The following is an 18,934-nucleotide window of genomic DNA, read 5'->3' on the forward strand; positions in this document are numbered from 1 at the left end:
AAAAAATTACATATAATCCTATCACTCAAAGACAGCCTTTATTAACATTTTGATATACTGTATAATTTCCTAGACTCTTTTTAATGTATAAATGTAAAGAAACATATATACATTTATATTTTTCAATACAAATAAAATCACACAACACTAGTATATATTAGGGCATGTGTGTGTCTGTGAGATAGCCTGATTTTTATCCCATTACTATAAAGAGAATATCTGTCAGAGTCAATATGAACCAATATCATCATTTGCAATGGCTACCTCATTATGTGAGTGAACCATAATTAAATGGAGATTGCTGCTAGGCTTTCAATATTAACACAATCCTTCAGATTATGGTCTTGCAGTTCCTGAGTGCAGTGGCAAAAGAACTGCATCTGTAGTTAAAAGGTACAAAAATGCTGGTAAAAGAGACCGTTATATTTAACAGAGAATCAGAAAATAAAGAATGTATCTATTAATTAAACAGGATGCCAAGCAGTGCTATGCTTTTCTTTTTTTGTAGAGACAAGGTCTCACCATGTTGACCAGGCTGGTCTCGGATTCCTGACCTCAAGTGATCCTCCTGCCTCAGACTCCCAAAATGCTGGGATCACAAGTGTGAGCCACCACACACCCAGCCAATACTATGCTTTTCGAAACACTTATCATTAACGACTTTATCACATGAAACTAGTCTCATGTGAAAATTTGGTATGAGGGAAACATGCATTTTGGGAAGATGGGTAATATTCATGATTTTTAAAAAACTGACATGATTCTGAATCCTGAAAATGCTAAGCTGGATGCAAAATTGTATAAAGTAAATACTCGGTAAAACTGCATAAGTAAAACCAAAGAACCACATATTTAAGCTGAGATACAAGCACAGCAGTCCCTGCTTATCTGCAGCCCCCATGGCTTCAGAACCTGAGGTCAGTCACGGTCCAGTAATAGGTGTGTACAGTACAGTATTTTGAGAGAGACCACATTCACGTAACTTTTATTATAGTATATGGTTACAATTGTTCTATTTTGTTATTACTGTGCCTAATTTATATCTTAAACTATCATAAATATGTATAAACATATTTTTAAAAGCATAATATATGCTATAAGTCCTCGCTTAATGTCTGTGGCAGATTCTTAGAAACTGGCTAAGGGAAACAACCAATTGGTAGAAAGAAACCAATTTTCCCACAGGCTAATTGACATAAACCAGTTAAATTCTTCCAGCATATTTCTGATCACAAAAACATCACCAAATTTCTAAATTAAAAAAACACTTTTAATGTTAAGCATTAAAAGAAATGTGAGCTATAGATACAATTAAGAAAGATGAATAAAAACAAGGAAGATGATTATTCACCCACTTATTCCAGTTCAGGGCCAAGGGTTCCAGAGTCTATCCTGGCAGCTCAGGGCCCCGTGCGGGAACCCATCCCGGAGAGGACACCACTCTGTGGCAGGGCACATGCACACGCATCCCCATGCTCACTCACAGTGGGGCAGCGCAGACATGTCAGTTCACCTGATGTGCACAGCTTTGGGATGTAGCAGGAAACCGGAGTAAGCAGACACGAGGAGAATGTGCCAACTCCACACAGAGACAGTGGCCCTGGCTGGGAATGAATTTTTTTTCCTCGTCGACGTTCTAATGAAACAACGTTGAGCTGTTGGAGGATCGGTACTATCTGCAGTTTCCACTGCATTTAGTAGTGCGGGTCTTGGAACATACCCTCCAAGGGTAAGCGGGACTACTACACATAGCAAAATTCTGCTTTTGCTTGGGGTTCTTATGAGGTAAAAATATTAACAAATATTTTTAAAATAAATACTTCAGCCAAGTATGTCTATTACTAGAAGTCAGATTTAGAGATGCTTTCATGGGTGAGCTCTCTAGGATGCCCACAGATTGAGCTGGAAACAGCCCATGGAAATAACTTATTTTGATTCCCAATGGCCCACATCCTAACTCTTGACAGATATTTGTGCTTCTACCTTCCAGTGTACCTGTCATCTTGAGAGGGCATCTTTTCACTTGCTTATTTTATCATACAAATCCTCTTCTGTCTTAGCCCCAAATCATAAGTAAAACAAGAATCACACCACTAAAATGAATGAAACAAAGAATGTCTATTTAAATCAAATAACCTCATTCTGGATAGAATATGAGAGATGGGTCCAAGAATCCTTTTGAGAAGAAAAATAAAAGCAACCTCTGAAGTGGAAGAGCACACAGTCTACATAAGGAAGGAAAGACGCTGATCTGAGAGAAGCTGTGAATTGGAGAAAGGAGCTGAGATCCAGAGTGGGCCAAACTGCAAGGGTGTGGGAAGTCAGCCAAGCAGAGGAGCTGAGATGTGATGTAGCAGAAAACAAAGTCAGAAATGCTAGATTTTTACTCTGTTCTAACCAATACTAACTGCTTTTGGGTAGCACTGCCTTCGTTTCGTGGAACCTGGCCTTCCTGGAACACTGGTCTCTTCTTCATCATGCAAATCAAGCTCTTCTTCATATTTAACAGTCTCTTTCCCAACTGGCATCAAATGGTCATCCAGTTCCCCTAAGAAATTTAAAGAGAGAATTAACACAATCCAGATTTTAACTATTTAATCAGTAAAGAATCTAGAATAGAACTATGTTAGAAGGACCTGGAAAAGTCATGGAAACTAAAGCACCTTTGCCTTTCACAATGTAAATGTAATCAGATTCACACTTCAGGCAAAGTCTATTTTGGCATCCATATGTACCAATATGAGCAGGACTGCAAATTCTGTTCTAAGGCTCAGAAACAAAAACATCTAAACATGACATCAGCACATATCAATGCTAAATAAAATGGCCATGGAAAATGGGTTCACTTACACAGAAGGAGCAGGATTGAGGGAAAAAAAAAAAGAAACCGAGTCCATTTTTAAAAAAGGATTGATTTCTGTACTAGTATAGACTAACTTGAGAGACTCATATATTAAAACACAAGTGTTCATGGTGCATGATTCAACAATTACAAAAATACCTTTATGTATTTAAAAGGAGTCATTAAAGAGAGCAAATAAATGACAGTTGTTTACAGTTAAGCTATGGAAAATAAAGAGCTCCCACAACACTGTAGGATCTTCAAGTTACTAACACTTATATTTATATTCACCAAAGCACACTAAGAGCAGCAAGTGAATAGCTCTACAAAATCCTTAGAGATCTATAAAGTCCTCTATATGCTTTTTTTTTTTTACAATAGTTGCAATTTATTTTTATTTGTATATGCTTTTCAAACATCCTTACCAATTTTGTGCAGTTTCTCACAGCAAATGAGAGCTACAACTCTTTCAGCCAATCGTACACAGCTCATTGGTGGACCCTGAAAATAACAAAAACCTTTCCATTGTATATGCACATTGCTATGTTACCTCTAGCACATGAAACACCTATGAAATCACTGCCCCAACATCTTTAAAGTTCAATTTGCCAAAACAAAATTCTTTATTTTTAAAAATTCCAGCAAGTTTTTAAAAATTCTAATCTCCATATTTGAAATGTTCATCTTTAGAAGTCCTGCCCAGTAAAAACTAAGTCATAATTAAGATTTTACAATTTTGATGAATTTAAATTTCAGTAAGATTTTAAAGTATCTTATTTTTACTAATCAATAAATATGTAACAAAAAGATTTATCAAAACACAGCTGTAACATTAATAGTACTGAGCAGCTTTTTATGTGCAATAGAAATTAGTCATCTTGGAATATTTGGAAATCAGTACTGGGACCAAGAACAGTATTACAAAAAGCAGATTTTTGAGTCACCAACAAAATAACTAGGACAACGCATAATACATTTTATATCACTCTAAGTGTCTAAGCCACAGTTGAATGACTGTCAAAAATGTGCATGTTAGTAACACCTTAGAAGAAACTTCAGAGATCACCTAGTCCGGTTCTAAGTATCTGTAAATTAGACAGTCTATTACAAATATGAACATGTAGATGACTACAAAAGTGATCTATAAATCTACTTTTGAAGTAAATTTGTTTTTATTTTTATTTTTGGTCTGTCAACACAAGGCTCCTGCTCATGAAAGCAGATTTTAAAATCAAATTTCCCTATAAATTGCAAGTCTTAGAAAAGCTGAAAAAAAATCCACTAATGACATATTTTAAAATATAACAATCATTTCTTTTTCTAAACTTACAACAATGGAGGCTCGAAGAGGTGAGTTAATTGGCAGGTAAAGAGTTGAATAAAATGTACCATCAGGCAACTCTCGGGTTCTGCATTTAGGAGCTAGATGAGTAAACGGATCACTTGGTAATCTAGCACAGTATCTGTGAAGAAAAAGGAAGTCTGAGGCTGAATATACAACTGAGAAAATATTGATATTTACAACCTCAAGTTTGATTTGTCATGTGCCTCTTCCACTCTACTGATTTTGTATTTATATGTGGCATTTAAACTTTACTGCTTCAAACTTTGAACAAGACAGAACAGTGTTGTCTAACAGAACTCTGCAAACATGTTCCATATCTTCGATGCCCAGCAGGGCAGTGGCTGGTGAGCACTTGAAATGTGACAAGTACAACTATGAAACTCCATTTTTTATTTTATTTTAAATTGAATTTTGATAGCCACATGTGTTGAGTGTTACCATAATAGAGCACAAAGTATTGTTCAGAATCCAGTAAGAAAACACACTGCCAACGTTTTCTCCTTAATCATCTTATATCTGCCACCAACTACCAGCACACGTGCAAGGAAGGCATCAGAAGAGGGCGGGACAGCCCAGTGCTGACACAAAAAGGACAGCAGAACTAGCAGCTCACTGAGCAAGAGCACTAGGGAAGGTTGGAGCAGGGCAGAAAGCTAGCCCAGAAAGGGATGCTGGGACAGGACTCACATCAGGAGGGTGCTGGAATGGGCAGCAGCCCTGTGAGGTTGTGACCTGTGCAGCAAGGGCACCTGACCACAGGGGCAGTCCTACAGAGCAGGAAGACTAGCTACATACAGGAAGACTGAACACTAATTATTTTGAGGACAATGGGAGCCAAACTTCTGACTATTAGAGAAAGGAGGTACAAAGACAGAAAAGAGGAAATCTAGAATGAAACCTCTAGCGTCACACTGAAAATGCAGGTATCAACAGATAAGACACTGAAACAAATACAGATGTAAACATGAACAAACAAACATTCTAGCTCTGTCCACTCAAAAGCCTGGCAGCAGCAACACCTCGGTAGCAATGAATAAATTTAGTATCCAGTTCTTGGTTTCTAACCACAACTCATTCTCCACTAAATTTAAGGAAATTGCCAACATCAAGGCTAGGGCAGTCTAGAATGTCTTGTGCCATAAAACAAGGAAGTGTTCAACGAATAATAGTGAGATGTTAAAAAGACACAGAAACTAGCTTTAAGGGGTTCCCACTGGCCAAATATGAAACAATTTTAACATCAAAACAAACAGTAAATGATAATGACAGATTATAACCCATTAAATAAAACAGGAGTCCATAAGTTCACGTTGACATTAAAAAATGATAATATAAGAATGAATAAATGGAGAGAAGAAATGGATGGTAGAATGCCAACTAATAAATACAGAAATAATGGAGTTAGTAGCCATCATAGTAATAATCAATTTGGGCCAGAAATATCAAAGAATGCTTACACTAATGAATCAAACTTGGAAGAGGAATACATTTTTATACAACGTATCTCCCCATGAAATATTTACTAATAATAAAAGAGGTGAAAGGGAACTTTACAGTAGAGAAAACTGGCAGACGTCACTCAAGTGATCTAAGTTACCACCGGAAAGGACACAAATCAACATGGTGTGCAACTTGGTAAACTGGGATGAGGAGAAGACACCATCATTTCAGTGACGTGCTGCCCAAAAACGTGTAACCTGGGTCTCATCATGAGAAAATATCAGACAAACCCAGACTGAGAGTCAGACTACAAAATGACGGCCTATCATCTTCCAAAGTTTCAAGGTCATTAAAGTCAAGGAGAAACTAAAGAACGGTTCTAGATTGAAGGAGATTTAGGAAGATGTGACAACAGGGCATGAGGACAACTCCTGACACTAAGGTGGATTCTTTGGCTACAAAGAACATTCTCATGAAACTGAATGAGTCTCTCTTGGTGTCTAGGTGAAGGGCATATGCGAATTCTAGTATTCTTGCACACTTTAAAGTTTGAAATTGTTTCAAAATAAAAGGTTACAAAGAAAATCTTATACTTGCTCTTTTATTTCGTCTCTGAATAGAAATTATCCTGATATATAATCCAGCAAAGAATCTGCTCTTCTTGGCTCCTAGAAATTTTATCAGTTCTGGACAAAGTAAATTACAATGTACCCAAAAATACAATGTTACTTTATTGCTAGGGGAAAATTCAACATTACCCAATGGTTATGGCACGAAACAAAAAATTTCAGGATTTAGAAAAAAATTGGTGAGAATTATAAAATTAAATTAAACCTAATTTAAAATGCCTTCATCATGTTAGCCTTGCCAAGGAATACTGAACTTTTATTGCTGCACAATACTGTTTTTGCCTTTTGATTAAAAAAAATGAAAAAAGTAACTTTTCTTTATCGAAAATATGGCCCGTCTAAGAGAAGACTGGTAACCGCAAAATATAAACAATACAAAATGTACAGGTTTAGACTTAAACTGTGCAATATTCCCAGGTTTTCCACACAAATGATATGATGCCATACCTATTGATGTGTCCAATGGCCGTGTTGATTGTGACTCGTGGACCACCATCGTCAGGCCTCAACACATATGGTGGGAAAACGTCATCATCATCCACGACAGGATCAATGTCAGTCTCACCAGTATCAACCGACTTGGAACACTTGTTTCTCAAGATCTGAACATTTGAAAAACAGAACTTATGATGAAAACACATCTTCTTTGCCGCATGCTGTCTGCCTCTGTACCTACAGAAAAAACTCTCTTGAAAATATCTCTCTCTCCTAAACATACTTCAATACTCCAAAGTCACCTGCTGCAGACACCTTCTTCCAATAAATGCCTCCCAGTTCCAATAATATGGAGACCCTCCCCATATGGTACAAAGTCTATACTGTACCGTGCCTACATACACACACACACACACACACACACACACGTACACATGACTGTCAGTCTTTCTGAATGTAACTACCATGTCATCATTTTCCAATCACTCAATAACGTAAGCAGTCAACAGTTACTGTCCATATTTACAATGCAATTTCCCAGACATTCATCCCCAATAACGTATGTGATGACCATTTTCACTGTTATCTTATTGTGCCCTTTCAAACACTTTGTATAACACTGCTGGGTCTTTGTAATCATTCTCAACTTCCTTACAATGTACACAGGGTACATCTCTTTTGAGATTATTGCCTGTAGATAAAACTCATTATCTGTTTCTATGGATACAAAGAATAACAAATAAACCATATTAATTTTTTTTCCCAATCTGCCAGCATATATTAATCTGTTGATCTTACCTTTTCAATAGCTTTGTAGGTTTTAAGGTCTTCTTCAAAACTTTTCATTTTGTCTGTATCTGCTAACATTATATAATTAGAGATGGGTGCCCTTGCTCTTCCTTTAGATTGAACATAGGATCGATATTCTGTGGGCAAATCAAAACGAACCACCAAGTTGCATTTTGGTATATCAACACCCTCTTCTACAATACTTGTTGCAATAAGCAGGTTGGTCTCATGTGCTCGAAATTTCCTAAGTACCTGAAAAAAAAAATCCACCAAGAAAAGCACTTCTAAGAAAATTTCCAAAACAAAAAAAAAAAACATACTAAAAGTAAATGACAACTGTTATTTCTGACACACATGCTCTTGGGCCTTCTAAATCCTTAAGGCCAGGCTAAAGAAGATGACAGTATCACTGAAAACTCAGGATGCATGGAAACCTGGACAAAGAAGCTGATTTAACGAATTCAGGATAAATTAAATGGTAATATAAGCTAGTTTTCAGACAGTTAGATCTATTAGACTGGCTCCTGGACTCTCCAAACTTGGAGATTATCAAACAGCTACAATGTAGAAAAGGCCTTCAACAGGAATTATTCTGCTAATTTTAAGTTAAATAATAAACTTTAAACAGGTTTTTGTGTACAAGCCAGAACATGGTATTAGGTTTTAGCATCTTTACAATGCTGTTTCCTGTATTAAGACCTTAAAAAGCACAACAACATTTAAGCTAAAATCTACAAAATATAGCGCTGTTTTTTTTAAGAATTCAAACAAAATAGGCCTTTAAATGAAAAAAAGAAAACACTTTCTAGGAAAAGATTTCAGTTTGTTAATTCATAGTCATATGGAATGTACAAGAGTTAAAGTCATACATGCTTTGTCTTTCCATGAAATGCAGTTGTGTGACATCAATCCAATCACAGAAAATAAGTTGGGTGATGGCAATTAAGACACAAATTTGGTTTGCCAGATAGCTATTCTAATTCTGAGCACATAAATCACTATACAGCTACCTCATGTGGACAGCTGCTCTAATATATGAAGAAGTATTCCCTAATACAAAAAATAATAATAATTCTGGGGAACTCTGAAAAAAGGGAGACCCTATGGGCACTGTGTCTGTATATGTCCTGAAAACTGTTATTGTACACTTATTTTAAGTTACCTCTTCCTGTTTTCTGAATTCTGCTTCCATCTGCTTGTTGCGAGGCTGATTCTTCCCAATGCCATGTCCAGTTATAAAATTGCTACTGATATAAGCCAGCTCAGGATCTTGTTTGCCAGCTTCCTTTATCAATCTAAAAAAAGTACACACATTTGGAAGTTAAACGTTGCTGAGAGAAAATAAACTTTTGTTTTTAAAGTCTCCTTTAAAATGGAAGTACATGTATTTTTTGTCAACATACCTAACAAAACGGTCTTGGTCCTTTTTTCCCCAACTTGCTTAAACAGAAATCACTGTCACTCTTCACCACATAGATCTGTTGACCAAGTACTTATAATGCCAAATACAAGATTGGTTTGTACTGACAAATGAAATGGTCACATTACCTCCAACAGCTGATTTGGCAATGGTGACTTAATAGAAATGTGGCCCAGGATGAGACTGAGCTAGTCAGAGAGAAACATGCATCCTCACAGATCTTGGCCTCGGAACAGGACGTCCAATGAAAAAAGCTCGACTCATCCCTCTACCAGTTCCACTCGCTCCTCTCCCAACTCAACACCCTTCTCTAGACCATGCACAGCTTCAGCAACAGGCCCTGCTGTGCTTATACAGAAAGGACCAGTGAGCCCAACACCAAAGGAAACCTTCACCCCCCACAAATGTAACAAAAGAGTTCCAGCTGCAATTTCTTTTCCTCTTATCCTACCACCTGATATCATTAGAAGAAGAGCCCATGGGAAAGAAATGTTGTATCCTCTCAATTCCTGATGCTTTGTGGTCCCCAGGCCACTGAGCAAAATTCTGCACAGCATAGGATGGGGCACAGAAATGGCAAGGCATCCCCCACCCTTCCCTGTCATGAAAGAGGAGATTCCTGAGCTCTCTCTTCCTGCCTGCTCCTCTGTATTAACCCAGAGTGCCTGTGACTGAAAGCTGGCCTTCTAGCTAAGAAATGGCAAAGAGCTACAGGACGGGATCACATTACACGGGTGCAGAAGGTTAACAGTTAGTGCTGCCATTACAGCTATTTTGGAAATATCCACATTCAAAAACTCAGCACACGGGATAAATGGTTCCACACCTGATATAAGCGATTCCACATGGTTTCTCTGAAGTCATACTACATAGTATAAATTCCAAATAGAAAATTGCATTTTTAAGTTGAATCATTCTTTAAAAAAAATACATGAAACAGACTAATATTAAAGAGCTGGAAGTGGCCATCCAGAATCTCTCTTGATCCCAATAAGCACAACACTTGCGTGTCTAGGTTAGTTTGGAAGTCTACAAACTACAGCTTGTAGTTCAAGTTCTACAGTTCAAGTACTTAAATACTCAGAATCAGAGGCTCCCTTATTATGTTCCAAGGTGTGTTCAATTATTTTAATAAACTTAAGATGTAACAGAAAGCAGTGTTACATGCAAACAAATAGCATGCCCAAAAGTCTACAATACAAAATAAATCACCTTAGAAATAATACATACTTTCAAGTTTTATATAAATAAGCATCAATTTGAATATAATGGAGATTTAGAATGTATTTTAAGTTACTGTTAATTAGGCAAAGAATGTATTTTACTTTGCCAAAATTATAAATTATCCATTTGGCAGACTTCAATTAGCTAAGAAATAGAGGCAACAACAGTCAATTCATTTTTCCTTAATGAAACCCACATCAAAACCACAGAGAACAGAAGAGACAACAAGCACAGTAAATAAAATCTCTTGTAAGCAATAATTACATGGGATATACCTATGCTAATAATGCTTAGAGAGAAAAATATATTTCTCTACTTGGTGAATCTCGGCCATGCGTAACCAGTACCCATGACAAAGTTACAGGCTTCAGGGAAAACAAAGCCAGGCAGTCACATGTGAACTCCCAGAGGACAGTGGACACTGCAAACTGCTTAAAGAGCTCGCAACACCACAGAAAACATAAGACAAAGTATTATTTGTTTCTTTTGGTTTTTACACTGAGTTTATACAAGCTGTTCACCAGCAAGCTGTTTGATCAAGTATACTCTTCCCTAATGCACAGTGTTTCTGAAATGATCTGCAGCAGAGAACCAGGTTGTCTTCTTAAATTTCCAATCCATCAGAGACAAACAGTTTTGTAGAATTTCATAAAAGTGAACGACTAAGAAAATGAAACTTAAAAAGCATTAAAATTCAAGCATCAATTTTATTGTATTCAGCAGGTATAAAATTACTGTCAAACTGCTCTAAGAGTTTATAAATGCTTCTTCTCAATCTGTACTTAACTCATGACAGAGGTAAAGTCTGGCACCAGTCCATAGCCTACACTTTGTGTGTATATGTACATTGCCTCCCCAATTAGACTGAAAATAACATAACCAAAAATAGGAAATATGTATGGTAGTTTCAGAAAACTAGCAGATGTATTACAGAAAATTGTGATCTGAATAAACATGCTAACTAATGCTGACAACCATAGGAGGAAAAGAAATTCAAAGATATAAACCCATCATTTGAAATTTCTGCCAGGTTCTTGAAATACATTATCAACAATTCCTTTAACAGTGTCCCTTACACCTTATACTTTCTTGTCAATGTGAGAAAACCAAATATAATTCCTCTATGATCTCACTAAAAAAAGATCACTGACAGTTACATAATAGCATACTGATACTGCACCCCCTATATGCATGCATAAGCAGCTGAAGAATTAGCACCTACTGTGTGCCAGGTGATAAAACTGCCATTTTTAATACAAAGTCTCTTACAAACAAGCCAGTAAAAGAGGGAGGTATTATTTCCATTTTACGAATGAACATACTGAGACTTAAAAGTTAAATAACTTTCACAAAATATACATCCAAAAAGTGGGTAGAAAAGAAACCGAGTCTCCTTGGCAAAATGGCTGATTCTAGGGCCAGGCAGGGAGAAATACAAGAGCCCAGAGCACCCCGTGGTATCACAAAGAAAGTGCTCAAAAACCAAAGGATGAAGGTATGTCAAAGGAACATGGGAGCTATCCTCAAAGAGCTCCCAGTGGCCACCGTTGGAACAATTTGAGTAACAAATAAATAACATAGTATTGGATTATGGCCCAAATTATAAAATAAACATGAAACCACCAATTGAAATATATGATTCAATTAATAAATATAAGTAGACAGTTACATAAATAGGATAAACTAGACAAGTTTTCCTTACAGAAGAATTCCATTAAATATATATAGATACACCCCTCTCCAGCAAGTGGAGATTAATCCCTCCATACCAGGATGGGCTAGACTTGGAGACTTCCTTCCAAATAGAGTAAGAAAAGGGAAAAAGTGTAACTTTACAGTAGAGAAAGCAGACAAACACTGTCACAATCCATTGATGAGTGATGTTTCATGGTTGATACCATGACAGCCCCTGATATAAAGTGACTAGAAGGGCAGGTCACCTCCATGGTATTCTTCCATCTCCGATCACCCCAGTCCAACTTCAAGAACATAAGAAAAACCCAAATGGAGGGGCATTCACCGAACACCTGACCAGTACTCCTGAAGACTGTCGAGGTCATCAAAAACAAGACAGAAACTGTGAAAACTGTGACAGACCAGAGGAAACTGGGCAGATACTGACAAGTAAATATGATATGACACCTTGGATTAAAGAAGACATTATTCCATACTGTCTAGTGGTTAGAAAAAAATAAAAATAATTTTTTTAAAAAAGAGGACATTAGTAGAAAAACTGTCAAAATCCAAATAAAGTCTGGAGTTAATAGTAATGGGTCAATGTTAAGTTTTCTTAGTTGTGACAGTGACAGGAGATAACATCAATGGGGGAAACTAAGTGAGGGGCATATGAGAACTCTCTGTATCATTTTCCCAACTTTTCTGTAAATCTAAAATTCTTCCAAAATAAAGTTATTAGGAAAAAAGGGAGGGGGGTAGAGACAGGATGTGAACCCACGTTTGTCCAATGCCAATATCACACAATACTAGTATATTCCACGGTGAAAAGAATACTAGACTTGAGACTGGAAGCCATTTTCTGCCACTTGATATGTGTGTAATTTGGGGAAGGTCACACACTGATGCTTGTTTTCTTCATCTGTAATATGGAAAGAACATCTACTTTCCTCCCCCATGGAGTGTTGTGAATACGTCTTAAATATATATAAAAGTAACTTACAAACCCCTATGTAAATATAAGGTACAAAGAAACCCATAAACATAAGACTGTGCACATACCTACACTACACATAGAAGTGGCTGTGATTTATTTTTTTAATTAGGAGAGCAGAAAACTGCATGTACATTATAATAGCTTATATGCCCATGAAACTATTCACTAAAGAAGGGTTTTTCCTCCCATTAAACTGATGGAAGGAAAGAATCTGGATTTCAGGAAGTTTTTCTAAGCTTATTAAAAAGCTTACTGGAACAAGACGTCTATTGTATATTTAATTAGCTGCTCATAAAGTCAACCCTCAGACCACTCTTGATTCATCATACAGCACTAAATTCCAGTCACATTTTATGAAAGTTGATCACAATTAATCTGATCCTTAAAGTCAATAGGAAGTAACTTGACTGATTCTGGATAAACCTTTTCAGGCTAATATTCCTTCAATAAAAACTGGCACATCTTTACATAAAAATACATGTAGAAAACAGGGGGAAGGTGGAAAATACACCCCCATTTCTTCTCTCCAAGCCCCAGAAAATTTATTTAATCCTTATACAATCCTAAATGGAGACGGGGAGTATGTCCATAACTAGGCTTAGAACTGCGCCAGCATTAAACTTTTTTGACTCCCAAAATGCTTTACCCTGCTCTAAGAAATAATCCCTCCTTAGTCACGCTCTCCCAGGTCCGTCTCCTGGCAATCTTCCTCTTGTAAAGCACCGGTTTCTAGTGTTCTGTGACGCCCAGGGGCATTACTATGATAGAAAGAACTGGACACTAGGAGTCAGGATATTAGGATTCTAGAATTGTCTCTGCCATTGACTAGCAATTTAACTTATAGCAAATCTCTCTCTCTCTCCTGAGGCTCTTTCTCATTTTCACAAAAATAAGTGGGTTGGATTATATAGTCAGTGAGGTCCCCTTCCAACTACAACTTCTGATTTAAATGTAATTTGGTCCCTAAAGTTATTTTCCTTTGTATTCATCAGAAGGATCAGGCTCAATGACTATGAAAATTACCAGACTAAAAACTGCCAGATGACTACCCTTGAGTCCAATTTCTCGTTATTCAAAAAAGTTTTTAAAACCCCTAAACATTCAGAAGCAGTTAAGCGCAAGCACAAGCGCGTGCGCGCGCACATATACACACACACACACGCGCGCGAAGAAAAAGAAAAAGAAAAAAAATCCCAAATTACTTTAGGAAACAAAGCTTAGTTTTTCCTACGAGATCACTACTTGCAGAAAAGTTAGGGATCAACTGTGGCCAATTAATGGACCTCATAGAAAAGTAAATTGATTTAAGTACAAAATAAGGACGTTTTTTGGCAGGAAAAAAAAAAAGAGTATCCACAAACCAAAAAGACCATACATTAAGTGACCATCTGACAGAAATCTGAAGTACAGCTCCCTGGCTGGTTCCAAATTAGAAAAAAATCTTTCATTGAAGAAGGGAGAAAGAGCAGGAATCCACAGCCTAAAATTTGGATTCATTATCACCTTTGCTAATAATCTTAGAACTTTCCCTAACATTCTTATTCTCTTTTGATTCACAAAATTTTAATATGCAGTCTATGAACCAACGCAAAATAAATTCAATTGTTCTAAACTTTCTTCACTGTGGCCTTGAAAACTTTATTTTTTGAGACAAGGTCTGGCTCTGTTGCCCAGGCTGGAGTGCTGTGGTGCCATCTCAGCTCACTGCAACCTCTGCTTCCCAGACTCAACCCATCCTCCCACCACAGCCTCCCAAGTAGCTGGGACTACAGGCATACACCACCACCGGCTAATTTTTGTAATTTTTCTAGAGACAGGGTTTCGCCGTGTTGCCCCTTGTGAACTCAAACAATCTACCTGCCTCAGGCTCACAAAGTGCTGGAATTACAGGCACAACCCATCATGCCCAACCTGGCCTTGAAAAGTTGAATCAATATTTTTAAGAGAAAAAAAATCAACATTAAAAAATTAGTCACAATACCCAGATAAAATTTATCCTAAGACTACCTGAGGGGAACACTTGGTGTGAAATGCTTAACACAATGTCTAACACACAGTTAAGGATTAATAAATACCTAAATTGAATCTAAAACTGAATATAAAACAATGCTTTACTTAAATGCACACAGATTTTTTTAAAGACCATAATTGTCCTCTATTTTAGGTAGATTAGAATGGATTAGCATCCTTTAAGAAAAAAAAGTATCAGCCATGTGAAAAGCAGCCTTCTGGGAAAACATCCTCTCCGTCAATCCCAGGACAGCATGACATATCAGCAATGATGGCGCCAAGTCAAGGACACTTACATAACCCTCATGCTAGCTCTCACAGCTGCTGCAGCGCATCACATCACAACACAGGACGCCTCCCTGTTCTCATGTGAAAGGAGTCAACTTAGAGATTTACCTGTTTAAGACAACTGCTGTGTATCTTCTTTCCACAAAAATAATTCCACATAAAATATTGGTAAAAGGAGAAGGAAAATTTGTCTCTGGCTTCTCTTTTTCTTCAATTTCTTCATCCTCATCATCATCCTCAGAATCACTCCATGACACATAATTATCCTGATTCCTATTATTATACCACTCAACACTTTCAAACTGCTGTCGCTCATATGGTTTATATTTGCGTAAAATTTCGAGCAGTTTGATTACTTTAGGAGTTACAAATTTCAGGTCAAGTGAGGCAGGTGAGAAGTGCTCTTCACATAGTGCATGTATTTTCCTTAGGAAAGTGTCTGTAAACAATAAAAATTTCCTGTGCAGCTCCTCTTGCTCATGTTTGATGTATTTCTGTAGTTCTCTTACCATCATTCCAGCCACTTTATCTGCACACCAGGGTCCCAGAACTACCAATACGGCACGACAGTCTGATAGTATCTACAAAAAAAAAGAAAAGAAAAAACCTAATGCCAAACAATAATAATGTAGCATTTTCATATGGGGTTTAACTGGGATTTCAGTTGTTCTCAAATGACTCCTTAAATGTAACTCAGCCTTAGCTTAAGTCCTTGAAGGTGGGGGGAGAGGCCAATAGTCTTTTTGAGCTCATTTCATATGTATATGCCTAGAACCATCTCCTTTTTTCAATAAAATAACCAAACACAAATTAAAAGATGCAATTGTATGAGGTTAATGAAGCCTATTTTTAGATCTGTAATTAGTTAGAACTATACCTGAGTCATTTACTTCCTGCCAAATTGCATATATGTAGCACAGTAATTTAACTTTAGGCATCAAGGAAGAGCAATACAGTTTTCCTTGAACTTTATCTATGTACAATATCCCCCAGTATTATATGTTCTTCACTATACTGACTAGAAACTGCGGATGAATTTTGGTCGATCTACAGTCAGCACCTCTGGATGCCACGGTGAAATTGTAAAAACACTGCACAGCTGTCTCTATTATAATTTCTTTCTTTCTCTCTCTCTTTCTTTCTTAACAGTAGTAAAGGCCTTTATTAGTTGGAAGTGGAGGAGGAGATAGGACAGCTGCACTGGGGCAGCCTCCACACACTCTGTCACAGTTCTCCAAAAGCCCCTGTTACCCGATTTCAATGAAAATACCATCACAAGGTCAGGGCTCCTCAACGTTAACATCTCAGCTAAATTCAGACTCTGATCCTGGACCCTCCCAGAGTGCTGTGTCTTACAACTCTGAGAGCTGAAAGTTAATCCACGGCCAGGGTGTAACTGAGGAATCGAGGGAGAGGGAGAGGGAGAGGGAGAGAGAGAGAGGGAGAGAGGGAGAGGGACAGCAGGGAGGGAGAAGTGGAAGGGGGAGGAGGAGGGGAGAGGAAGAGAGGGAGGAGGAGGAAGAGGAGGGAGAAGGGGGAGGAGGAGGGAGGAGAAGGGTGAGGGAGAGTAGGGGGATGGAGAGTAGGGGGAGGGAGAGTACGGGGAGTGGGGGGGACAGGGAGGGGAGGGGGGACAGGGAGGGGAGGGCGGGGAGGAGGGGAAGGAGTGGGGGAGGAGGGGGAGGGATGGGAGGTACAGAAAGAAGAGAGGAGAGGAGAGGAAGAGAGCGAGAGGAAAAAAAGACAGGAAAGGAAGAAAGAAAAGAGGAAAGAAAAGGGAAGGGAAAAGGAAAGGAAGAAAGAATTCAAAGGTTGAGAAAAATGTGGGCACTGCTGCTCCAGAAAAAAAAATCATTAGGAGAGAAACTAAGACCCATATTTAATACAGTGTTAACATTCACAAATGGTTGCAAAGTTCTAGGGCAGTGGTTCTCAAGCTTTAACGAATCAGATTACTGCAGGGCTTGTCGAAATTCCAAACTGAAGACTCTGCAAACCGTAAAATTCAGTCCTGAGGACCCCACCCAGATGCTGCTGATGAGGATGTGGGGCCCACAATGGAAGGATCACTGTCCTAAGGCATCTCTTTTCAACGCATTACCACTCAGAGACAATATAGTTACACACACTAGGAAACTGTGGAAGAATTTGTTTAGTTCAAGGGTTTGAGCAGGAACTAACTCATCTGACCAAAAAGAAACAAAAATTGGACTCACTCCTTATACTTAAATAACCATGACATGAATGCTAGTTCAGATAGGGGAAGTCTACACTTAATACAAATGTGCATTGGGTAACAATGAACTCAACCTAATATGGTATGTTCAATGAAAAATGTCTAAGGAGATAAAAAGATTAAGACCTTAAACTAAAATGTAAAAAAAGAGCCTCATTAGAGGCGTATTTTCATTTCAATATTAAAAATAAAGCTTTCAAAATACAATCACTATACCTACTTAGTATATGCTTACCTGTTTTGAAATTAAAGTAGAATCTCTTTCTTTTGAATGTACAGATATATTACAATCATTGATAAAATTAAGTGCTTCTTCTAATTCCATCAGCAGTCTTTCATAAAGCCCACTTCTGTCAGTAAATGGTCCACAATCCACCACAATCTCACATGGCTGAGAAGTATACCTTTAACGTAAGAAACAAAAGGTATCAATACTGCAGTAGTGAGAATGCAACTTTAATTTTTCAAAAAGCAAAGAAAAGGGGAATAGATACAAAAAAAAAAAAAAAAAGCCAGAATGTTGGCACTGGGGTGAGATTTTAGGTGTGTTTAATTATTATTTTTCTATATTACTGTATTTCTCAACAGTAAATAATATATTTTATAAACCAGTCAAGTATTGTTTAAAAGATGTTTTCAAAGGCAAGGGGAGAAGAGGGGAAAGAAAATAATACAAATGAGCATCCACTGCATTCCAAAGCATTATGCTGGGAATTTACATACCTTCTGACTTAATCCACACACAGTGAGGATGATGGAGGAAATGAAGGTTCAAAGACATTACATGATTCTGTCTAAACAAAACTCAGGACTGCCCTCCTCTGAGGGCCCTTTCAGCCAAACCCTACTGCCTCCCTGAACACCTTCTGTTTCATTTCTAAACAACTTGCTACAGCATTATGCTCCATTTACATGCCTAACTCCAAAAAGAAGCTTCCTAGTTTCAGTCTGTATATCTAATCAGTATAAAAGGCAGCCTCACAACACGCCTTCCTAAAGTGGTACTCACATTTATCTGCACAGGCTGAGTGCCCTTATCTGAAAGGCTTGGGACCTGAACTGTTTTGGATTTCCAATATTTTTCAGATTTTGGAATATCTGCATATAAATAATGAAGTATCTTGAGGATGGGACCCAAGTCTAAACACGAAATTCATTTATGTTTCATATACACCTTATAGCTTCAAGGTAATTTTATACCTTATTTTAAAATAATATTGTGAATGAAACAGGTTTTGGCCGCATTTTGGCTTCAATTCATCACAAGGTCAGATATGAAATGTTCCACTTGTGGCATCACGCCAGCGCTCAAAAGGTTTCAGATTTTGGAGCATTCTGAATTTCACGTTTTCAGATTAGGGATGCTCAATCTGTACTATGTTTGCCTGTTAGGTCTCAAGGAATGACTACATGGGGCTGATATTCAAATAAATTTGCCAACAGATTTCATTATTATTACAGTTTGCTTTCTTTTGTTTTTTAGGTTTAAACTTCCATCTTTTGCCCCCTTAGGCATCTGCCAGAATGAGGAACACAGGTGTTCAAAATACTCATGAAACTCAATCACTTCTCAGAGGCGGAAAGAAGAATGACAAGACAGATCAT

At 37.6% G+C, this 18,934-nt stretch overlaps 1 protein-coding gene across 6 annotated transcripts in view; it reads right to left on the reverse strand.

The window, feature by feature from the left end:
- The window catches only part of DICER1 (dicer 1, ribonuclease III), a 71,468-nt gene that overhangs the window by 22,838 nt on the left and 29,696 nt on the right, over positions 1-18,934 (reverse strand). For all 6 annotated transcript variants that reach the window (XM_065549323.1, XM_065549324.1, XM_065549325.1 and 3 more), the window contains 8 exons: positions 17,565-17,733; positions 15,202-15,674; positions 8,643-8,775; positions 7,490-7,732; positions 6,704-6,858; positions 4,173-4,305; positions 3,268-3,343; positions 2,409-2,548 (listed from right to left, as the gene is read on the reverse strand). In XM_065549323.1, the coding sequence (XP_065405395.1) occupies positions 2,409-2,548; positions 3,268-3,343; positions 4,173-4,305; positions 6,704-6,858; positions 7,490-7,732; positions 8,643-8,775; positions 15,202-15,674; positions 17,565-17,733 (1,522 nt within the window). The remainder of the gene's footprint in view (positions 1-2,408; positions 2,549-3,267; positions 3,344-4,172; positions 4,306-6,703; positions 6,859-7,489; positions 7,733-8,642; positions 8,776-15,201; positions 15,675-17,564; positions 17,734-18,934) is intronic.

The sequence above is a fragment of the Macaca fascicularis genome, chromosome 7 (assembly GCF_037993035.2).
Source record: "Macaca fascicularis isolate 582-1 chromosome 7, T2T-MFA8v1.1".
NCBI lineage: Eukaryota > Metazoa > Chordata > Mammalia > Primates > Cercopithecidae > Macaca > Macaca fascicularis.